This window comes from Abramis brama (assembly GCF_963993115.1).
Source record: "Abramis brama genome assembly, chromosome: 5".
NCBI classification, from domain to species: Eukaryota; Metazoa; Chordata; class Actinopteri; order Cypriniformes; family Leuciscidae; genus Abramis; species Abramis brama.
The window spans coordinates 4,170,716-4,193,744 of NC_139967.1; the positions used below are offsets into that span (position 1 = coordinate 4,170,716).

The 23,029-nt window shown below is 35.8% G+C and overlaps 1 protein-coding gene across 2 annotated transcripts in view; it reads right to left on the minus strand.

The window, feature by feature from the left end:
• LOC311083238 (ras-specific guanine nucleotide-releasing factor RalGPS1) overlaps nucleotides 1-23,029 on the minus strand; it is a 140,752-nt gene that overhangs the window by 72,719 nt on the left and 45,004 nt on the right. For both annotated transcript variants that reach the window (XM_084114633.1, XM_084114634.1), the window contains exons 6-7: nucleotides 17,256-17,345; nucleotides 14,286-14,378 (exon numbers count right to left, since the gene is read on the minus strand). In XM_084114633.1, coding sequence (XP_083970759.1) covers nucleotides 14,286-14,378; nucleotides 17,256-17,345 — 183 coding nt within the window. The remainder of the gene's footprint in view (nucleotides 1-14,285; nucleotides 14,379-17,255; nucleotides 17,346-23,029) is intronic.

The window sequence follows — 23,029 nt, forward strand, 5'->3', positions numbered from 1 at the left end:
AGAGCAAATATCACATCTTACAGATTCCCTTCCATGCATTGTTTTAATTATGTTACTGTTGTAAATAAAACAAAGATTAATGTTAATGATTAATTAAGTTTTTAAACAAGAAAATACTATTTCAGTCTTTATACTTCAAAATGTAATGTTCAATTCAATGTGTTACTTGCCTTTGTAATTATTTGTGAAATTTTCTATCAATTTCTGAGTGAAAATTGTTTCAGAGTAAATTCTAAACCATTTTTTAGTCAATAAGTTTTCAGTGAACAATGACTTTCAGTCTCTTATTGACTTATCAGTATTTAAGTGGTTCAGGACTGTATTGGCTACCAAACACAGATTTAACCCTCTTTTGTGTTAAAATCTTGTTACTCCATTTTGATGTTTGTCAAGCTACAATAAAGGTTTTCTGTTTTCTACCTGACTCTTGCTGTTTTTCAAAGTGTTGATTCTTGGCAAATTGCATGGAAACCAATGGGGGTCAATCTGACCACAAACACAATTGATGAAACCAAAATTTGTACGGCCTTTCCAAAACAAATCTAAACTTTGCATGCACATTCATGATCCTAAATGAGAAATTCACAAAATTCAATAAGAAATAAATAGTTCAACTAATGCTTCAAACAGTTTAACAATCAAAAGTGGGTTGAATTGACCCTAACGCAATTTAAAATCTATGTCCAGTTGCACAGAGTGAATAAGCACAGCTGGTGGATCATAAGGGGATCTTCTCAACATGCCGAGCAAATGCAAACAAACGGCTTTTAGCAGCCCGTCCCGAATGGATGAACAACCTGTGGAGAGAAACAATCAGACCAACTGTTTCTGAAGCTTATTTTAGACTTCACAGATGTCATGCCCCGGGTTTGACCTGCGCTACACACTCTGAGAAAACACACATACACACGTTTTCTGGAGGTTGAAATCATACAATCTGTAATAATGTATATGGAGTTGTCATTTGTGTGGTAAATCAGGGTCAAACTGAGAAGATAAAGCTGTGCTATTCAGGGACCTATTGATTTCAAAGCTAAACTCTACACAAAATAAAGGTTCTTTATTTATATCTGTGGCTCCATGAGGAACCTTTAACATCCAAGGAACCTTTCCATTCCACAAAAGGTTATTTTTTTAGTGAAAAAAAAAAGGTTATTTAGATTTTTTAAATGTTCTTTATACTAAGAATTTTTATTTATTAGTATGTTATTTTAAGAACAGTTCAATGTAAGGTTCTTTGAGGAACCAAAAATGGTTCTTCTATGGCATCAAACTTTAGGAAACTTTATTTTTTAACAGTGAAGTATGTGAACTAAAAACTTGGAGATTGTTTATTAACACTTTACAATAAGGTTCATTAGTTAACATTAATGTATTAACTAACATGAACTAACCATGAGCAATACATTTGTTACTGTATTTGTTAATCTTTGTTAATAAAAATAAATCTGTTCGTTGTTTGTTTATGTTAGTTCACAGTGCATGAACTAATGCTAACAAGATTTTAATAAAGTATTAGTAAATGTTGAAATTAACATTAAAAAGATTAATAAATGCTGTATAAGTGCAGTTCATTATTAGTTCATGCTAACTAATGTAGTTAACTAATGTTAACTAATGAACCTTATTGTAAAGTGTTACCCATTTACTAATGCATTTTTTTTAAATCAAAAGTTGTATTTGTAAACATTATTTAATGTACTTTGAACTAACATGTACAATTGTATTTTTACTAAGATAATAAATGCTGTAAAATATTATGTTTATTGTTAGTTTATGTTAGCTAATGCATTATGTTAGTGAGACCGTAAAGTGTCACCAGTTGTTTTATGATGATATATTTGTATATAATGCCATTTCTCCACTCTGCAAGTGCAACAACATCTAAAGGATCAGTAAAAAAAACACAAAAAAAAACAGAAAACCAAATCTAACGATTGCAAAACATCTATTCTAAACATTCCGGCCTGTTTTCCCCAGAAGTGTTTTAATAGTTTATTCTGTACCTTTGCCCACCCAGCTTGTTCCAAAATACAACCAACAACTCCAAAGCCAGAAGAGCGGGCATATGGTGCGAAACTCCTGAGACAGAGAGCCGGGGCTCCAACATGAGCCTCATTAATAACCACTCCGACTGCTCACGCCATGAGCTCATGGAAGCTGCCATCTCACTGCTTTACGAGGCTCTTGGGGACAATGCTAAAAGCTTGTGCAGTTGCAGTGGTAAATACCTCATGATGGGAAGAAATAGACACATTTGAAATTCCACTGACTATAGCAGAAAACAGAGGTGTGGTGCATTCGGGCTCAAGACTTTGAGAAGGAAACATCAAGGTGCTAGTCAAGGAACTCAAACAACCGCTGTAAATATGGAAGTAAAATAATGCCAAATGTTTTTGAAACAAAAAAGCCTGTTGAATTGCACTACTTGAAAAAAATATGCATTGCATTAACCATGCTTGCATTTTAATGCATTGTATTTTTAGGGCTTGCATTTTTATGGGCTGAAATTCAGCATGGTTGAATATTTAAGCTGTGAATATTTAAATTCAAAACATTTTGAATGTTTTTTTCAAGTAGTGCAATTCAACAGGCTTTTTTGTTTCAAAAACATTTGGCATTATTTTACTTCCATACGTAAAAAGGCATATTTTACTGTATATACAGCGGGGGAAATAAGTATTGAACACGTCATCATTTTTCTCAGTAAATATATTTCCAAAGGTGCTATTGACATGAAATTTTCACCAGATGTTGGTAACAACCCAAGTAAGCCATACATACAAAGAAACAAACAAAAATAAGTTCAGAAATTAAGTTATGTGTAATAATGTGAAATTACACAGGGAAAAAGTATTGAACACATGAAGAAAGGGAGGCGCAAAAAGGCATGGAAAGCCAAGACAACTGCTGAAAACTTACAGTAATTAAAAAGCAATCCAGCCCCCTGTCCGTGGAAATTAATAACAGCTGGTTCAGTCCCAAATGATGGCCTACAAAAAGGTCTCATTGCCAAGGTGTCACACAAGACACATCTCATGATGGGTAAAAGCAAAGAGCTGTCTCAAGACCTTCGCAACCTAATTGTTCCAAAACATAATGATGGCATTGGTTATAGGCGCCATTCTAAGCTTCTGAATGGTCCAGTGAGCACTTTTGGGGCCATAATACAGAAGTGGAAAGACAATAATTTCACCATAAATTTGCCTCAACCAGTGCTCCTCGCAAGATTTCTGACAGAGGAGTGAAAAGAATAATCAGAAGAGTAAAATAAAACATTTCTGATTATTATTAATGCTAAAAACATGTTTTGTGGAAAAACTTTTTTTCAGGATTCTTTGATGAATATAAAGTTTAACAGCATTTATTTGAAATCAAAAACTTTTAAAACATTATAAATGTCTTTAATTTCATGTCTGATCAATTGAATGCAACCTTGCTGAAAAGTATTAATAAATGAATATATAAATAAATAAGCTTTTGAAGGGTAGTGTACATACATTACAAAGACTAATAAAAAAGGCATGCCTCATTAAATGTAAATACAGTCACTGAACATGTGGGCAATTTCAGTGCAAGCCAATTTAAGGGAGCATGACGTCTGCATGAATTTTGATTATTACAGATTAAATGTTTATGGCTGACCAGAGAAATGCAATTATTTTTACACTTTTACATCTAACTAGACTATTATATTTAGATTTATGCATGTATCTAAAGCGGCTTACATTGCATTCAAAGTACAAATATGATCAGTTCATGCATTTCCTTGGAATCGAACCCATGACCTCGGCATTGCTAGAGCCCTGATTGAGCTTAAAAAAATGTATGTTTAGAAGTATGAGCATTAGTAATAGGGATGCTTGTGCAAACGCCACTGAATGTAAGTACTGTAATACAAGTTAAAGTCTTCACCTGTGAGCTGGACATGCCAATTACATGGACATATTGTAAAGGGCTGAAGCAGCACAGTGGGATTGATGGAAAAAGATATTACACAGGAGGAAAGTTGATTCCTACAGCGCAGACAGCCTTAATATATCACTCCACACTGACACAATCCTTTCCGAACATGCAAGCAGACAAACATTATTTAGTGCCTATAGGAACGTTTTTACAGTGGGATTTCAGTCAGGACCAGAACTATAAAGACACGAGAACTCAACTCCACCAGCATGGAAACTTTAGAATGACCCGATAAAACGGAATATGGAATGGGATACGAGGAATGGGACATGAAATTAGGACAGTCAGCATCTTGGTGTTATAGTTGGCAGTGGGATAAGAAGTTTAGGAAGACACTGTGTCGTGTTTCAGGTTTGTGGTGAGCAGCAGATTTCACTGAGATGGAAAAAGTGATGGATGAATCTGCGTGAGCCGGGGAAGGGATGGATTTTGATCCCCTCTGTGAATACGGATGGATTGCAATGGAAGAGGAAGTGGTTGAGACCTATAGGAAACACGGGCATGTACGCAAGCAAACACACACGCACACACACACACACACAGCTTGGAGTCTCCTCAGATGTGCTTACATGAACTTCGAACAACCTGGAAAAAGCGAACATATACATTTAACACATGCAAACACAAACTAAAAGAACAGAAACCATGAAAGTTTTTTTTTTTTTTTTTTTTTTTTGGAATTTGGAACATATTTCTTTAAGATTTGCTATAAAGGCTGCAAATACTGAAAAAACTTTGGGTTACATTTTATTTTAAAATGATGTAGTTACATTGTACTAACTCAAATAAGTACTGAGGGTAACACTTTATTTTACAGTGTCCTTGTTACATATGTTACATGTACTTACCATAGTAATAACAGTAAATTATGCATAATTACATGCAACTAACCGTCAACCAAATCCTAATCCTACCCTAACCCTATAGTAAGTAAATTATTATTACTCAGTACTTAAATGTATAATTACATTGTAACAATGACACCTTGAAATAAAGTGTAACCGTATTGAGTTATATTAATTAACTACATGTACTTGCTATAGAGTTACAGTTTGGGTTAGGTTTAGGGTTAGTTACTTGTAATTATGCATTATTTACTGTTTATTAGTTACTGTAATTACTGCACATGTAGTAACGTGTCATTACGTCACCTTAAAATAAAGTGTTACCAAATTTTGTTTTAAAGAAAAATATGATCTAAAATATTTTCATACATTGAGCTATTATATTTATAATATCTATTTCAATATCAGTTCAAATAATAATATTAATTTTCACCATGACTTGATCTCAGGAAACCTCTCAATAAAATGTTCAAATAATATTTAACTCCAAAAGTACAAGGAAAAACAAACTAACAAATAAATAATAAACTGGACGTGTCTTATCACTGTAGTGTAGGGGTTATGAAACTTTGTCAGACAAACCTCTTAAAAGTAAAATATTTAATGTTGAAGTAGCCCCTGAGATTTTAAATTAATATTTCAATATTTAACGACACATTTGCATATTCAAGGTTCTCTGATGTCGGTTTATGCTCACATGACATGCAAGTGAATAAATCTTTTCTTATTTATTTTTTATTTTTTTAAGTAAGTGTCTTATGATTGTTTTTATTTTAAAATTATTGATATACATAATCGCTGCACAACTTGGCCAAAAGTTATTACGATTATTTTGTCATATATTGTGATTGTACAGTAAATTTAAAAATAATGTGATAATATTACACTATTTTCTTTTTGTTACACTACAAGTTTTACCACTAATATGTATGCCTTAAATTCTTCCATTTCAAATGTTCAAACCGTCCAGCTTTTAGCATTTCAAATTCAAGCTGTTATTTATTCACAAAAATGTTGAAAGTAAATAAAGTGAACCTTGCACCTGTTGCAACTCACAGCACAAGCAGAGATTATTTAATCTTGGCATGATTATCCTTGATGAAAAAAAATAGTTTTCATCTTTCTTCTGCAAAATATGAATTCATTTTTATTTCTAGTGCTTTTGGGCTGAAATATGACTGGAACATTTCATGACAGGCTTCGTGAGATTTAACCACATTCTTCCACTGTGTCCAAATATCAGAATATTAAAACATTTGAGAATGACTATTTGCAAGCATTTTTATTTAACCGTCTAGAACAAATGCTTTACGTTATTACATGCCTCACAGATGCCTGTTCCCACTGTAATCATAAAAGTTTAATGTAGGGAAGAACTGACATGAGGAATCCTGGCAGACTAGACTTTTATTCCACCGTCACACTAGAAAGACGATCAATGGAAATGCTGTCAGATGGATTAAGAGTCAGTTTAATGTCTCAATCTAGCTTTGTTAGTCTGTCAATTAAAAAGCCAAAGTGCTTTCAGGTCCACGAAAGCATTGATCCAATTATTAAGATTAGCTTGGTTGTGCAGGGTTGTGCAAAATTAAAGATTAGTTCCCATTCAACTCATGTGTGTGAATTTGAAGTGAATTAGTAACAAAATAGAGGATTGGAATTGGAATCTGAATCTGAATCAGAACAACAGTAAGGGGAATTGCACGTGATGCATTCTGGGAAATGAAGAGTTCAGTAACACTTTAATTGATGAAATGCATTGATTATGCCTTGTAATTAACCTTATAATGCATTGTATGTCTTCAAAAATTGTAACCACAGTTATAATACATATGTACTGTATCTATTTATTGTTACACCTGTAGAAAGGATAATGCATTAAAACACGTCAACCAAATTAAGGTGTAACAAGGAATGTGCAAATTATAATGCATTTTAACCTATTTATGAAAATATATAATGCACTAAAATGTACATTATAAATACCTTTATAATAAATTATAGATCTACATTAAGGGTTTCAAGTAATCTACCTTTTGTCCAGAAAAAGATGTATTAAATATGATGAAATATAAAAATCTATAATTTTTCAAAGCCGATAAACTCTCAGGGCCCTATCTTATACCCGGCGCAATGCAGCGCCAAGCACGACACAAGTGTTTTTTGCTAGTTTCAGCCCGACACAGTTATCATTTTCACGTCCTGCACCACGTTGTTTAAATAGCAAATGCATTTGCGCTCATTTGTGACCCATAGGCGTGCTGGTCTGAGAGCGAGGTGTGTGTTCTGGCGCATTGTTGGCGCGTTGCTATTTTGAGGAACTGAAATAGACTGAGCCATTGACCAACTGAAACCTGGTCTAAAGTCAATGGCACAATATTTTTTTTGTTATTTAAAGAGCACGTTAGTAATGTGCACCTATAGGCGGGTCCACAACGCACATACACTCTGTTTATTACACACACAGGGCACATAAACTAGCCAAATATTACAAATAAAAGGATTACAATGTAAAAGATTATTATTGTGTACATAAAGATATGGTGAATCCGACTTGTCCCGTAGATTGTCTGCTTGCGCACTTTAATCTCGCGCATGAGCAGATCCGTTTGCGCTCTGGAGACGCGTTCGGTCTTTCCACTATCAAATTCCGTCATAAATAGCGAATCCGCCATGGTGTGAGCGCAACTGGCATTTAAAGGGAATGGGAGATGAGACTCTGATTGGTGACTCTGAACGCACATAAATCCCAAAACACACCCATTACTCATTAAGAGAATAGGGACAACCTTTTTAGACGACCATTTTTCCCGTCGTTAAACTAGCAAAAGTGGATTTGGACACGCCCTAAGTGAACGTGCGCCCTGCGCTTTAGACCATGCGCTTAGATCGTTAAAATAGGGCCCTGAATCTTCAAGGCTTTTTCAACATGTTCCAAAATCAATTCAGGATCCATGAACTGTAAATTAAAAGGTTTTCTCAAAACAATTCAAAATGGTGCACAACCCAGTTGGAAACATGTAAAAAGTAACAAACAGATCATTTATCATTGATGTCATGGCCTTCATCCTGCACTGCTCTTTCACTCTCATCTGGACAAAATCTGGACCCGTCTGTGAGAATGTGGTTCGTTCGTGGACAACAGCTCAGGATTTAGCGCCCTGGTTTGACCCATAACTCCAGCCTGTTGTCCTGAACTGCTCCCTGGATTCTGCAGCTGGATTCTGGACATTGTGTCAGGCAGATGTCAGGTGCTCACAGTGGCCAGAAAGACCTCCTCCTCGTTGAGTTTTGACAGTTATCAGCCCACCCATATTCTTTATCCACCTTTTCCCTACTACACCCAATGACACTTTGCACGAATTATGGGAGTGACTTCCGCTAAACCCTAAACAATCAGCAAAGGTTTTCTCTATGCTTATGCAATAAGCATTTTCAAAAACAGGGTACAATGAGATGACAATATTCTACTCACCCTTCAACCATCGAACATTAAAAAATTGCCACAACAGACCATGAATAACACTCCGACATTATGACAGACAATACATAGCCTATTGTATTTACCTCGCTCGAGAGAACAAAATTGTCACTTCCTTTTAAATTGGCACAACATCTCTAATAAAAATGGATGTTGTGTCAATCAGGGAAGAAACTGTGGCTCTTTTCTCCTCCATCATGAAAGAGTCTCAGAGCATCAGACGAAACAATAAACGCTGTCATGTTCTCTTGCGTTCGGATGCTGGTGTTTGGAAACACAATTCTGGAGGGAATGAAACCAAATCATTCTGATGACAGACTTTGACTCCGGCGTTTCAGAAACATCAAACCAACATTTGAGATGCCGTGATGCGATTGGTCCGCTGGTTAGTCCAGTTATCCAATCACATCCTCTGTTGAGGCAAAGTCATGAGTTTCTTGTTGCGCAAACGTGTTTCCATGTGTCTTATCGCGTAAAAAAATGTTCCACCTCAATTCAGTGAATGCTTTTAGAATTTATGCACATCTTGGCATTTCCATTCAGCGTTATTTATGTGATAACCCACAATCCGTATGAAAATATGTGGATGGAAACATGGCTATTGATACATTGACTATATTTGTGTTCCTGCATTCAAATCGCAACATTTTTGGAGGACTATATTGGGCAGGATGTTCAATATTATTATCATTTTATTTAACAATAAATAATTTTGGGATTTTTCATCTGATTAATAAAAAAAAAAAGAATCTACAGATTAGTTGATTATCAAAATAATCGTTACACACAAGTACTACATATTTCATGTTACACTACCAAACAAAAATGACTTTGAGCTTAAAAACACTAAAAATAAATTGGTGTAGGATATACTTTGAAACAATTTTCACTCAGAAACTGCTAGTAAATTTCACAAATAATAACAAAAAAGGCAAGTAATGCATTTAATAAAAACTGAATTTTAGAACTAGAAATATATTTAAATATATATTTTCTTTTCTTGTACTCAACTAATCTTTGTTTTACTGGAAATCATTTAGCCATATGGGGTGAAGCATTCATTGATCAAAGCCCAACCAAAGCTGAATATCTGAGAGAGATTCTCTTGCATGCAAATATAAATAAATAAAAATAATGTATAATGTAAATAAGTACTCTGACCTTCCCCATCAATAAAGCCTGTAATGCAGCTAACAGAGTTCCTTCTGGTAAAAGTCGTAGCTCATCTAAATCATGGTTTTGGAAATCGTCTAGCGGTGGTTCTGGCCTTTAGGGTGTTGAAAACGGATATACCATGTTTCAGGTGGTTTCACTAATGCATGCCTAACATCAAATATAAGCCAATATTTCCTCCATCTGTGATTCAAATCAATTTTCTGCAGTGCCAGCTGTTGACGTCTGCTGAAAAGCTCTGAAACGTCAGGCAAATCCTACTGGAGAACACTGTATAATCTTCTTCTTTCAATTTCAACAGTAGGGATAGAAGTGGCCCTTTTGCAAACAAAGCCGCTGAAAAAGCTCCTGTTCTGCTCTTTATGGTGCCATAATGGGTTGAGCGAGCAGGAAAATGTGTGCAGGAGCTGGCAGGTCTCTGGCTGAGAGAGCAGGTGTGAGGATAGAGGATAAAGCAAGCGCTACTGGTCTCACAGGATTAATTATACCTGGGCTGCTTTCAATACAGTACAGTCCAATCTCATCCAGCTCATACCTGCAGATGGGCCATAAAGTTTGCTGGCTGACCATGTAATACTTTCCTGTTTTCTCCAGTCATACTTGCCCGATATTCACCATTGTGGATTGTTGAGGTATCATTCATGTAGCACAAATAATGTGTGACGGGTTACAAGCCAGTTTAATGCGTTTTGGTCTGTTCAAATCAATCAAAACCAGGCAAGATATGAACCAACAAGCAGGGCTGTCAATCAGGGTTATTATCGTTAACTAGAACTATTAAAAACATTTTATGTTAACTGAAATAAAACTGAAATAAAAATCTGTTAAATTAGTAATATTTAATATAGATACGCATCGATTTACGGTGAAAGAGTGACCCTTGACCTCACGCATGACGTAATGACGAACTAGGAAGCGCAGAGCAAAACAAAACACCATTCACGAATTAGAAGTCTAAAAAGAAAAATTTTAACGAGCTTGAGTTTGTTGCCCAACCTTATTTGTTTATGGATGCACTTTTTTGGGCTTCAAAATTTTCTCCATTCACTGCCATTATAAAGCTTGGAGAAGCCAGGAATTATTTTAATATAACTTCGATTGTATTCGTCTGAAAGAAGAAAGTCATATACACATAGGAAGGCTTGAGGGTGAGTAAATCATGGGCTAATTAAAATTTTTGGGTGAACTATCCCTTTAAGTGTGTATGGATTCATTGCTTGTCCTTGGAAAGCTGTTGCATCTTGCCTAGTATAAGTATTGAGCAACAGCAACAGTGATACTTGCCTTTAATAACAATGAGTATTTGCTGCAGGACGTCAATGATTACAGCCTTGAGCTTTTGAATCAACAATCAATCATTATTCCAAATTTGTGTTGTTCCCCTGACATCATATTTTATGTACTATCCCTTGCGTTTTGTCCATGAATCTGGGCTTCGCATTATATCAGATACGTTCCTAGTTCTTGTGCTGTACATAAATTAATATCTCTCATCCACGTCACCTTGACTAACGCCAAACCTCCGGCGCCACGGACACTCAGCGGCTGAGGAACGGTTTTTAAGCGGTCCCTGGTGTTCCTCTGAGGGTGGATGGACAGGGCCATAAACATGCCTGCAAAGTTGATCTTGGCATCATCAATAGTCAATGCAGAGGTAAGTATCACTGAACTAAACCTGGAGCTAAAAAATCATAAAATTTTGAAGAGTTATCGAGTTTAAGCGACATTATGGATCTGACATCAGTGCTTAGCTGTTACAAAACCTATGATCTAAACCTACTTCAGCTAGACTATGACAATATTTTCTTCTAGATCAGCTCTAGAAGAAACAAAATCACTGTAAAGCTGCTTTGAAACAATCTGTATTGTAAAAAGCGCTTTATAAATAAAGATGGCTTGACTTAATCTGAGGGTTCCAGTATAACGTTAGACTCGTACGTCTTCTGAGACTCATTTTTTGTCTTAAGTAATCATACAACATCAAAAAGTAATATATGGCATATTAAAGCAATAAAAAAATATTATAAATATGCTATAATTACAATGCTGAGTACATTATGCAAACATTTGACCGGTAGTGTACATACTAAATCCTCACTGTTCATTAAGTTTTTTTAGTAAAAATGTTGTTATGTTTTTTGTTTTACTTAAATTGATTTTATCTGTACTTCCTTATTTAAATATAATTCTGCATTCTGTTTGCTAGCTCAAATTCAATTAAAAAATCAGAAACTACATTGGGAATTTAAAAGGCATTCGAAATTGAATTCGAAATTAATTTCGGACAGTGCTTTAAAGCTCGAATACAATCTGAAAAGATTTTAAAACAGTAGTCATCATCATACACTTGCTGAATTTGTAAATGGTTGCAGAGAAAAACCGGGCATCATACACTAAACGACTGAGGATCATACACTACCAGACTTTCAAATCGTTCCGAACACAACAAACTTGCGCATCTATGAGACGCATGACGGATGAAACACACATGGATGTGCAGGAGAAGTTGTTGTAGTGACTCTGTAAGTGCGTTTGGTCAGTATGGACTCTAGATTATAACAGGCATAGTCAGTCATTTTATCTATGCTGATGAGTCAAATATTGAGGCTATTGTTATGCATGAAATGACTCTTCAATGCGTTCTAAAACCGGCTCAAAATATCGAACATGTTTTGATATCCTCCGATTTGATGGAATCAAAAAATCTGGAATCTGAAGATAAAAAATAAATAAATCAGAGTCTGTTCTCATCACTTACTACTCGATTTTCGGTGAAATCTGTGAGTTACGAATTTCCGACGGCCCAAAATCTGCAGATTGACGCACTTTCGGCAACTACAGTATTGTCGACTGAACCAGACTTCAAATCGTGGTAAAAATCAGAGTAAAAATCATGTATTCCAGCCTTTAGAGGTCAGTAGGCAGCAGGCAGAGAGGCCAATCAACAGGTTTTGAAAGCAGTGGCCAAAATCAAGTGGAAAATAAGTTTCTAGCACTTTGAAGGTCATACTGTTCATTGAAAGAAAGTACAGGAAATTATTCATCTATTTTAATGATGAACACTTCCTAAGAGCATAATTTCTCTCCATATTTCAAACATCTGTTCATTTTTAGGGGAAGTGGTCATCGGGCCTCAGATGTGAAGAGTAAGAGGGTCCAACGGCGAGTGCCAAAAGACAAGACCCAGACATTCAGTTTTTAACCAGTAAAACTCTCTAAAGCTTATGCATGTTGCCGGATTCAAACAAAAGCACTGAATACATTGAGCTGTGATGTGAGTAATCTGGCTTTAAACATTCCCTGAAGCCATTTCTTGTCTTCTACTACAAATAGTGGCAAAAAAACAAAAAAAAACAAAAAATAAGCTGGATTTAAAAAGCCCTGGACAATCAAGACCATACGAGAAGAAAATCAGTGTTTTATGCTAACAGTGAGAAGTTCAAGCGGGAGGCCCTGCTATCGTCACGATCATCTTGATCGATAGTGGCAGAAAGAACAGCATGATCAGACATCCACCAGTAAAGTAAACTAGTCATCATGAAGCGGTCAAAGGTCAAATATTGAGTCTCGCCATTGCAAATGTGAATATAACCTGGTTTTGGCATGTAAATAACATGCACTTTCAGACCAAAAAGCATAACTTTTTAGAAATTACAACATAATGCATGATTCATTTTTAATTCTACATAAGAACGACAGCCTGACCCTCCCTTCTAGGTTTTCATCTGATGCAAGCAATGTAGACGAATAAAATGCAAGAAATGGTCTGACAAAACAAAAACAGATTTAAGGAAATTATGCAAAAAATAGAGACTGGGCTGATAAGAATATTTCTGGCTGGTAAATTGTCTCAATTCTATGGAAGCTTATTTCGGCCACTGAATAAAAAATAAAAAAGGTAATTGCGAGTTTATCTCACAATTCTGACTTTATAACTAGCAATTGCACGTTTCTATCTCACATTTCTGACTTTTTTTTCCAAAATTGCAAGATATAAACTTGCAATTGCGAGATATAGATGTAAATTCACAATTGTGAGAAAAAAAAGTAGCTATTATCTTTTTAATTATGATTTCTGAAGGATCATGTGACACTGAAGACTGGAGTAATGATGCTGAAAATTCAACTTTGATCACAGGAATAAATTACATTTTATAACATATTCAAATCGAAAACAGTTATTTTGAATTGTAAAAAATATTTTGCAATATTACAGTTTTTACTGAATTTCTGATAAAAATAAATGCAGCCCCGGTGAGCAGAAGAGACTTCTTTCAAAAACATACTGAATGAGCTTTACTTTAAAACGAGCACTTTTTGCTTTCGGGTTTTCATCTTTATTTGTTCAGAACTTCATTTTTGATTTTGGCCAAACTTTTCATGTGGGTGCATCACTAGTTATTAATAATCTACGCTTATTAAAAACCATACAGTATAGAATATGATGAGAGAAGTGTTATGTTTGGATTCCACGTCTCTTTCCACAAAGTTACAATTTTTAGAGAATAATTTTCCATTTTAAACGACATGCTTTAAGTGGAACGGTTGTGTTAAAAAGCGAGCAGGGAAAAAATAATTACAGGACTAAGTGGGCAAAGTGCAGAAAACATACTTACCATGATTTATGAGCAAAACATTTTTATAATTCAGATATTATGATTAAATAGCCAAAGGTTTGAGGTCTATGGCGAGTCTGGCTTTATTCATCTATACCGTGGGGACAGAAACTATCCTTTGACTAAACCTCTCCTTGAGGACAGCCTCAGATTCATTCAATAAAGTAAATATTTAATAAGTGTCATCAAATAAGTTTGTCTTACCGCCCAGGTCTTGCTCAATCTAAAGATGGGAGCGCTTTGCAGTGCCGACACCACCGACACCATAGAATGAAGGTTATTCAGCTCTAGAAGTTTCTGCACACATAGAAAGCAAGTGATGAATTGCTATACAGTTCAGAAAACTTAATGCACAAACCACTAAAAGACTGTTTAAAGAGCGCGAGCGAGTCAAAGAGAATATTTATATAGCAACCACTTCCGTTTTACTGGTTGCATTTTATTTTATCATGTTTTGCTTTTAAATGCATGTAATGAAAAGTTCTCACTTCACAAAAGACTAGGTTGCAATTTGTGAAAACAGAGAAAATGCACATGCACTTCTAATGAAGCAGACATGCACTACTGTCTGTTTGTTAGGTTAGATGATGTGACCGATACCGCCCACACTCAAAAGTCCCTTTACTGCTCTCTGATTGGACGCCATCCACTAAAAGACAGTGACCTTCAGATAGATACAGACCTGCTTTCATCATTACTCCCACAATGAATACCCATCAAATGATGGAAAACTGCTTTGCGCTCGCTTCAGTGAATTTGGCACAGCCGAATCGACTCGTGATGACTACAATCTGAGTGTTTTTCTCAACTTTTGTTCTGTCAGCAAGTGTTCCTCTGAGATTCAGTCATGAGATATCTGAAGGATGGCTCACGGGTCTCGATATCTGAGCCGCTTCATTGACGTGGCTTGTTTTGATGAGTTTACTTTCTTTTGAGAGCCAGATTATCCGGATGAAAAACCAAAGGGTGGGCAAACATTTGTCAGAGTCATTATCAGACTTAAAATGAAGTTATTAAAAAAAAGAAAAAAGAAAAAAAGTGTGCAATATATATAAAAACAACTGCTGCTAAATCATTAGCCCTAATGTAGCATTTCTATAGTGAGACTAAAGCTTTCCAAACCATATAGAAGTAAATAAAAAAATAAAAAAACGTTTATTATAAAAAGTTTATTATAACACATTCTATTTATCATAAATATCTGGACTTCATTAAGCTCTTCAAGTAAAGTAATGGATATTTGAAGGAAATAAAGGAAAATTTATGCATAGTTATATAAAACTAAATAATAATGCTTTGTTGATCGCTTAGTGTGTGCCAACCGACTTTAATGGCACCTCATTTCAAAGTCGGAACATACTGTATAATAATCTGTAGTCCACACTAATGAGGTGAGCCGTCGAAGTTGGACAGACTCACAAACATCAACATGCACAACTGCAGCACGACACAGCTGGAGCAATTCAACATCATTAGAGAAACATTTCTCAGTATATCTAATGCAGACCTAATTGCTCTTTAGCTCTTTATGCTGCCTTCTAAAGCCCCGTTTACTCCTGGTATTAAGATGTGTTTTGTTCGATCGGATCACAAATAGACAAGGGAGACACTTTCAACCACTTCTGTCCTGATTTCTTCGAGAGGAGGGTCTATAGGTGGGTAAATGTATGTTTTTTTTATTTTTATTTTTTTTACTTTTGATCTAATGGACAAAATCAGCAATTTAAAACAAGCAAAAAACAAACGGAGAGCAGCAGCTTTAGTTTCTGCTCTGACAGCCACAAGACCAGCTGAACACTGTGAGTCAAACTTGAGTCTTCAGCCGCCAAAGTTTAAATCCCGTCTGGCTAGAGCTCTTCCCATAATGTTTACTCATTAGGTCAGTAGGTGGAGAGTAGACTGTCTTTTGTGTCTGTTTGAACACATTCGACCACATGAGCGTTTACACTATGAAAGCGATCCGGTCGAATGTGTTTTCGATGGTGGAAAGTGGTAGCCTGACGTCGTCAAACTCAGATTCTAGTCAGAATATGAGTCTGATACTGCTCCATTGGGCTGTGATTATGGGGCGTGTTTCAACTGAACCAGGAAAGAAAATGCCTCTGCACTCAATTGGATAGACCTACAACCAATCAGAGCAATGGAGTAAGTGAAAGTCTTTTGTGAACTTTTAAAAAACTATGACAGACTTTTAAAATGAATGCGCTGTCGATATCTTCTATAACAGACACGATGGCGGAATCTACACATGATGTTTCATAAAGTTCGGAAGGAGCACATTCAAATAATCAATCCAATCAACTTGTCATCAAAGAATTACCATGTCTACCCTATCAGCACGAGAGGAAGCATATATATATATATATATATTCACTCTGTCAACTCGCCTAACATTCCTTGATAGTTTTCAGCATCCCTCCACTCACTCTTGGCTTGTTCTTCCACAGCCTGGAATACGGAGGGAGTACTTTGGGTTCGGGCCGAATACCGAGCCCACTCTCTCCTCGGACAGCACCCCAAATATGCATTTATTCTATCTGACTTATTTATAAGTGTGAACTCGTGAAATCTCAATCCTCCAGCGGCAGTCATCTTTGTTGTAAACTAATTCAACCCAAGCGCTCGTTGGTGACGTGGATGATTACATTACTGTTGATCATCTGTCAATCATCGTATAAAGCCCGCCCTGACAATTTGATTGGTCCGAACAGCTCTGGTTCGAGCATAATAGCTCCACAACGGATCAAGTCCAGACCGAACTTCCCGACCTAAAAATGTTGAGGGCGGGGCCAAGTTCGGCTGACAACCAGGCTAGGAAAGTGGACAAGCTCAAAACTTATTAGACCCCGTATGTATTTAGTGTCGTCCACTTGTGATCCGATTGACCAAAACGCTTCTTAATACCAGGTGTAAACAGGTCCTAAGATACCTAGTTGTGGCCAAATTTAAGGCAACATTGCATGATGGGAAATGTAGTTGTTGAGAATAACACATACATATACTCTTATCCTTGAATAAACTGATGAATTTGACATTGTGGTGTTTATTGTGATACATAAAGAATGATGTATTGGCAATAGATTTTGGTGCATTAGTGATCTTTTCTAGCCTAATAGTAATACTTTTTCTTATTAATACAATAAGAGTATTGAAAATAACTGTTCATGAACGTACCTTTGCAATCTTGACAAAGTGGCTCAGGATCTCGGCACGGATCTTCAGGGTTTGAGCGGTGAGGATTTCCTGTACCAACCAGAAGCTCACCTGAAGAGATGGGAAAAACAGTGATGACAGGGAACATTGATTTGCTGAGAAGTTGGGATGTCATGTTTTTTGTTCCCCCGATCTGATCAGTCTCACTGAATATTGACCCGATCTGATACCTGTGTTTTCCTAGTTTATATGTCTATGTGGTGTTTTTAATGTGCTTTAAGACAAACCATGTGTAAATTCATAATTCGACACCATTGCTGAGTATTTTCTCCTTAAAACTGCAGTGAACCAAAGACAGTCTCAAAAACACGCTTTGAAATCGCTGGTGTTTCTGATGACACAAACTACCTTGTAACCAATCAGATCAACGTGTGATCGTCAACGAGTGGATCTCTGAGCTGGTGTGAGTGAGTGGAGGCGGGGCTCATTTGCATATTCATAGAACAGCATATACTAAATGAAGCAAGGGTGCAGAGTTACATTCAAGTTATTTTAAGGCATGAAGATGTTTTTTCAAGAATAAAACTTTGTAATTTTGGTATAGTAAAACAGGAGGACTTTAAAATCAATCCAATGTATACAGTACAGAGAGTTTCTCAGGGGCTTGAATGTAATAAAAGGCACATCTATTGGATATCTATCTGGAGGGCCACTGTCCTACAGAGTTTAGCAACACACCTGCCTGGAAGTTTCCAATATGCCTAGTTAGACCTTGATTAGCTGGTTCAGGTGTGTTTAATTCAGGACTGGACACCCCTGGGATAGAGACCCTAGCCCAGATACGATCCTTAAGATCAGCTCAGGACATCCTGACAGTCTGGTATATATCAGTGGCGGTTCTAGAGGGGGGCCAGGGGGGGCCAGTGCCCCTGTGACAGCAAGCTTGGACCCCCTTGTGGCCCCCCTAAATGTGGAGTGTGAAATAATTTTTACAAAACTATTTTTTGCTATTGTTGTTTTTCACATCCGTTATTAAACAGTGGCAACACGGAACACAAATGTAACCCTAGAGGGACTGCTTAAATCGGATCTGCAGGTTTTTTTCTATTCAGAAGTTGGTGGACGTTTTGCGAGAATATTATAGTTAAAGCAAAGAAGGAAATATAGAGGTGAGTAAAGTTGTTAATATGTTGTATTTGTATTAAATGCATTACAGAAGTGTAACGTTAGATCAGCTAATCTTAACCTGGCCGTTTGTTAGTTTGTGGCAGTTTGAAAAAGGATAAAAATGATCAACAAACTCATGGTGTTGAGTATTTTTACTTAAACAGGGATGCAAACAGCTCGCTTTTCTGCGCCTCTTTTTCACGTCAGTTTGGGTGACTTGGGTCTGAGAGGGTCTGATTATAATTTCACAAAGTCATCTGAAGCCATTCCATAGCTTAATGTGAGGGACAGAAGTCTATTTACATCATTAAATTAAAGTTTATGGAAACTCGTTTTCCCTCATCTGTCAATCATTCTCCATTCAGTATTCAAACAGCGCGCCCGCCTCGTCCGGTTACAGCAGGATGCACGGTAAAACTCTCTCCAATATGATATTTCACATTATAATGCTTGATCTGTAGATAAAAGGCTGTGGATTTGCATAAAATGACTTTATTTTGTGTATTTGTATTTTATGTTTGTTGCTGTTTTAAAACGACTCGCTACCGTGTGCCTGTTCACACCACAAGGACTAATCGGCATCAAACGCACAATAACTGGAATTTAAAACTTCACTATGTGAAGAAACAAATTATCAATAAACTGTTGGACAGATATAGGCTACACTAGGATTTGTGCGCTCGACATTTCTTCGCTTTGTGCCGTGAACTTTTAAATGCGCACTTGTGCAGCGCAGCGCTGAACACTGTGACTCCACGTTGCTTTGAGCACATCATGCTGCACCCGCGATGCGCATACGCGCTTTGTGCGCTCTGTTTTGAAGCGTTTCATATTATCATGGTTTTTCCTATATTTTTTATACCTAGCCTGCACAATACATTTAAAATAAGCATAATTTAATTGTATATTATATTGTATGCACTAAAGCTGGTGAAAACCTATCTCAGGTCCACAATGTCAGATGACAGATTAAGCAATTTAGGCGTTCTAAGTATTGAGTCAAGGAGGGCAAAGGCCTTAAATCTAGATGAATTTGCTGAATTTTTTTGCAAAAAAACACAAAAATCGTAGAATACAGTTAATGTGACTGATTCTGAATATGTAATGCAAATCTAAAAAATATAATGGAAATGCAAATACATTGTTGAATGATTGTAAACATGGTATTTTGCCTGTTAATGCCTACAGTGCAGTGCAGAAAATGATATGACAACAATAAGGTCTAAATGTAACTGGCCCCTCTAACAGTACAACTGGCCCCAGCTTGGCCCCCCCAGTTGAAATGGTCTAGAACCGCCACTGATATATATGTGACCCTGGACCACAAAACCAGTCACAAGGGTCAATTATTTTAATTGAGATTTATACATCATCTAAAAGCTGAATAAATAAGCTTTCCATTGATGTATGGTTTGTTAGGATAAGATAATATTTGGTCGAGATACAACTATTTGAAAATGTGGAATCTGAGGGTGCCAAAAAAAAATCAAAACATTGAGAAAATCTCCTTTAAAGTTGTCCATTTATGTTCATGATTGTGTTTGCTCACAAAAATCAATGTTTTATGTATTTACGGTAGGAAATTTACTAAATATCCTCATGGAACATGATCTTTACTTAATATCCTAATGATTTTTGGCATAAAAGAAAAATGGATAATTTTGACTCATACAATGTATTGTTGGCTATTGCCACAAACATACCCGTGCGACTTATGACTGGTTTTGTGATCCAGGGTCACATATATGAACACAAGACTCATCGGAGGTCACGACATGTCAGGACAGCACTAGGTCAAGTTTCATCTGTGGTTTTGGGAACTTGATTTTTTTTTATTTTTTTTTATTTTTTACTCAACTGGCGTCAAAGCACATCTCGTGGAAAACACATTTCTGATATCTGACAAAAACAAAAGTGCTGGAAATAACTGAGATGGAGGAAAAGCTGTTGTTATGTAATGAAAAATGAGACGCTCCAGTCTGATTATAATTGTGCGGCAAACACAGAACGCTGGACACACAGACTTCACTTGGCAGAGACTCCAATGCAAGCTACAGAAAATAACAAACTTAGAAAGCAGATGAAGTCTGAGTGATTCTGAGTGCAGTGAAAAGTTTAAGATTTCAGCCTCAGGGAGCCATTATAACATAACGAGAGTCAGGTATCAAACCTCAACAATTTCCTCAAAAGCAGCCTCGATTATATTTCATGCAGAGGGAATCAAACTCAAGACACTATTTAATGTCAGACAAATAATTTTGGAAAAGAAAGTCAATGTTGAACTACTACTGATTGCAACAGAATTGGGATATCTTTAAACACACACAAAAAAAACTACATTACAACTGCATACTAAGATTAAGTCTAAAAAAGCCCACCGAAGTCCAAAGTCCTAAAATTATAAATGTGGTTGAAAACAAATCTTTGTTTGGTGTTTTGCTGGTTTCTCTGGGAAAAATGGCAGAATACAGTCAATTTGCTGGAATGGAAACAGTAAATATATCTGTAAACTAAGAATATATGGACTGAACCGTCCAAGCAAATGATGTCTTTTCCATCGACCCTCAGGAAGTCATCTTGATAAAAGGTACATAGTTTGACCATAAATTTGGCCCCTGACTTTGATCCTTTAAAAGGAGACATTAAATCGAGTGTGTATGCAACGATTTATAATTTTCAAGCTTGAATTGAATATTAGACTTCTGTGTTAAAAAAAAAGAAAAAAAAAAGTAGTGAGCGCCAATATAGACTGCATGAGCATCCTAACTTCATACAGTACGTGAGTGATTTAAAGCGCTCTATAGACAGGAAATTTTAAATATCCAGACTTCATTAGACATTTTTCCCAATGTGAATGTTGCTTGAAGCCAACGCTGTGTGACAATGGATAGAAATTGATAAAACATGGGTGTAAATTACTTCAATATTTGTAGACTGTACAATTACCTAAAAACCATAAAAAATAGCAAAGATTAATTGTATGAAACATTTTTAACAGTACACATTGCTAAAGGGAAGGATAAGGATAGAATTGGCTATAATTTAAACTTTGTTTCACTTAAAATTTTACTGTAAAAAGATGTAGTTAACTTAAAAATGAATAGAACAAACAAATTTAACACTTTACAATAAGGTTAATGCATTAACTAACCTAAACCAATATATTTTACAGCATTTAATGTTCATACAAATCTAATGATAACTACATTTCTGTAAAATAATAATAAAAAAATATTTTTAAATAATCACTATGTAGTGTGAGACAGAAACAAGCTTTTATTGGCTTATTCAAAGTCAGTCATCGTCTCATTGATTAATCATGCAAATTCTTGTAAAATTCCCAAACTACTCCTCCTTTGATTCATAAATGTTAACAGACACTTCGGTGTGATCATTTATAAGACAAATGTGCACTGCTCAAGTCATCCTCATTGAGAGTTATTATCTAAATAAAATGAGCTTCAAAATGTTTGAGTCAAGTTTTCCAGCAATATTGCATGAAGGCGTATCGCAGCTGTGTTAAGTTAACATGTAAGAACGCCGCTTTACTAGATAAGCCAACTGTGCAATGATGTCATAGCCTATAGCTCATTATCAAATCATGTACACGTTATAAGAGCTCTGGTTGGTATAGAAACCCGTGGAGACACTGCATTTCTTGGCTCGCAGATGACGGTTCTTTTTCCAAAGTGGCTGTAAAGTGGGTTTCACCAAAGCGTAGAGTTGCGACCCCCTTCATGAAAGAGAGTGAGCTCATCTACTTCATTCTTACCCATAATGCCTTCAAAACAGCTCTGAAAGCTTCTGTTCCCACTCTATATACAATGAACTGGCAAAGAGCTCTATAATATATTTGAGGGCCAGAGTTTCTGCTTATTTGCCATGATGATGATGGACCACATTGTACAGTTTCTGCTCACCTGATTTCACTAGATATTTACATTGATGAAAATGTGAGCATGCAAAATGTATGGTTGTTAATCAGCTCAAAAAAGCTCACCTTATGTTATCCAATAATATAGTCACCAATGTGAAAATCTGATTACGATGAGTAACTCTTAAGTAAGGGAGTTAAGAAGATGATAAAGTTACAAGTGAATGTTTAACATTTAGGGGTTTGTTCAAATCCCTATCTAATATGAGCAATATTAATACTGATGCTTGACTTGTCACTACTCATATACTAATATGTGGTTTGATGTAAAGTAAATTTAGCACCCTAGGACTTGTAAAGATGTTCAGTTCAATATATACACATATACACATATACTGTATATAAGTGCTGTCAATCGATTAAAAAAAAACTTTTTCTGTAATCAATCGCGATTAATCGCACCTAAGCTTTTTATATATTTCACATTTAACCTCCAAATTAAGTAGCCTATATTTTTAAATATTTGTTTAATGGCATCTTTTTTATGAAAGGCATCACCGATACCAATACTTCTATAGATGTCTCTATGAAATAGATTTTTTTCTCAATTTTAGCCATTAATTATAGGCATTCAGCATTACAGTCTAATTGAAAGTTATAAATTTTAACATTTATTAGGCTTTAAAAAATATATAACTTTTAATTTAAGTGAACTTAAAACAATCTTCATATAAACCCATTATAATAAATGTCA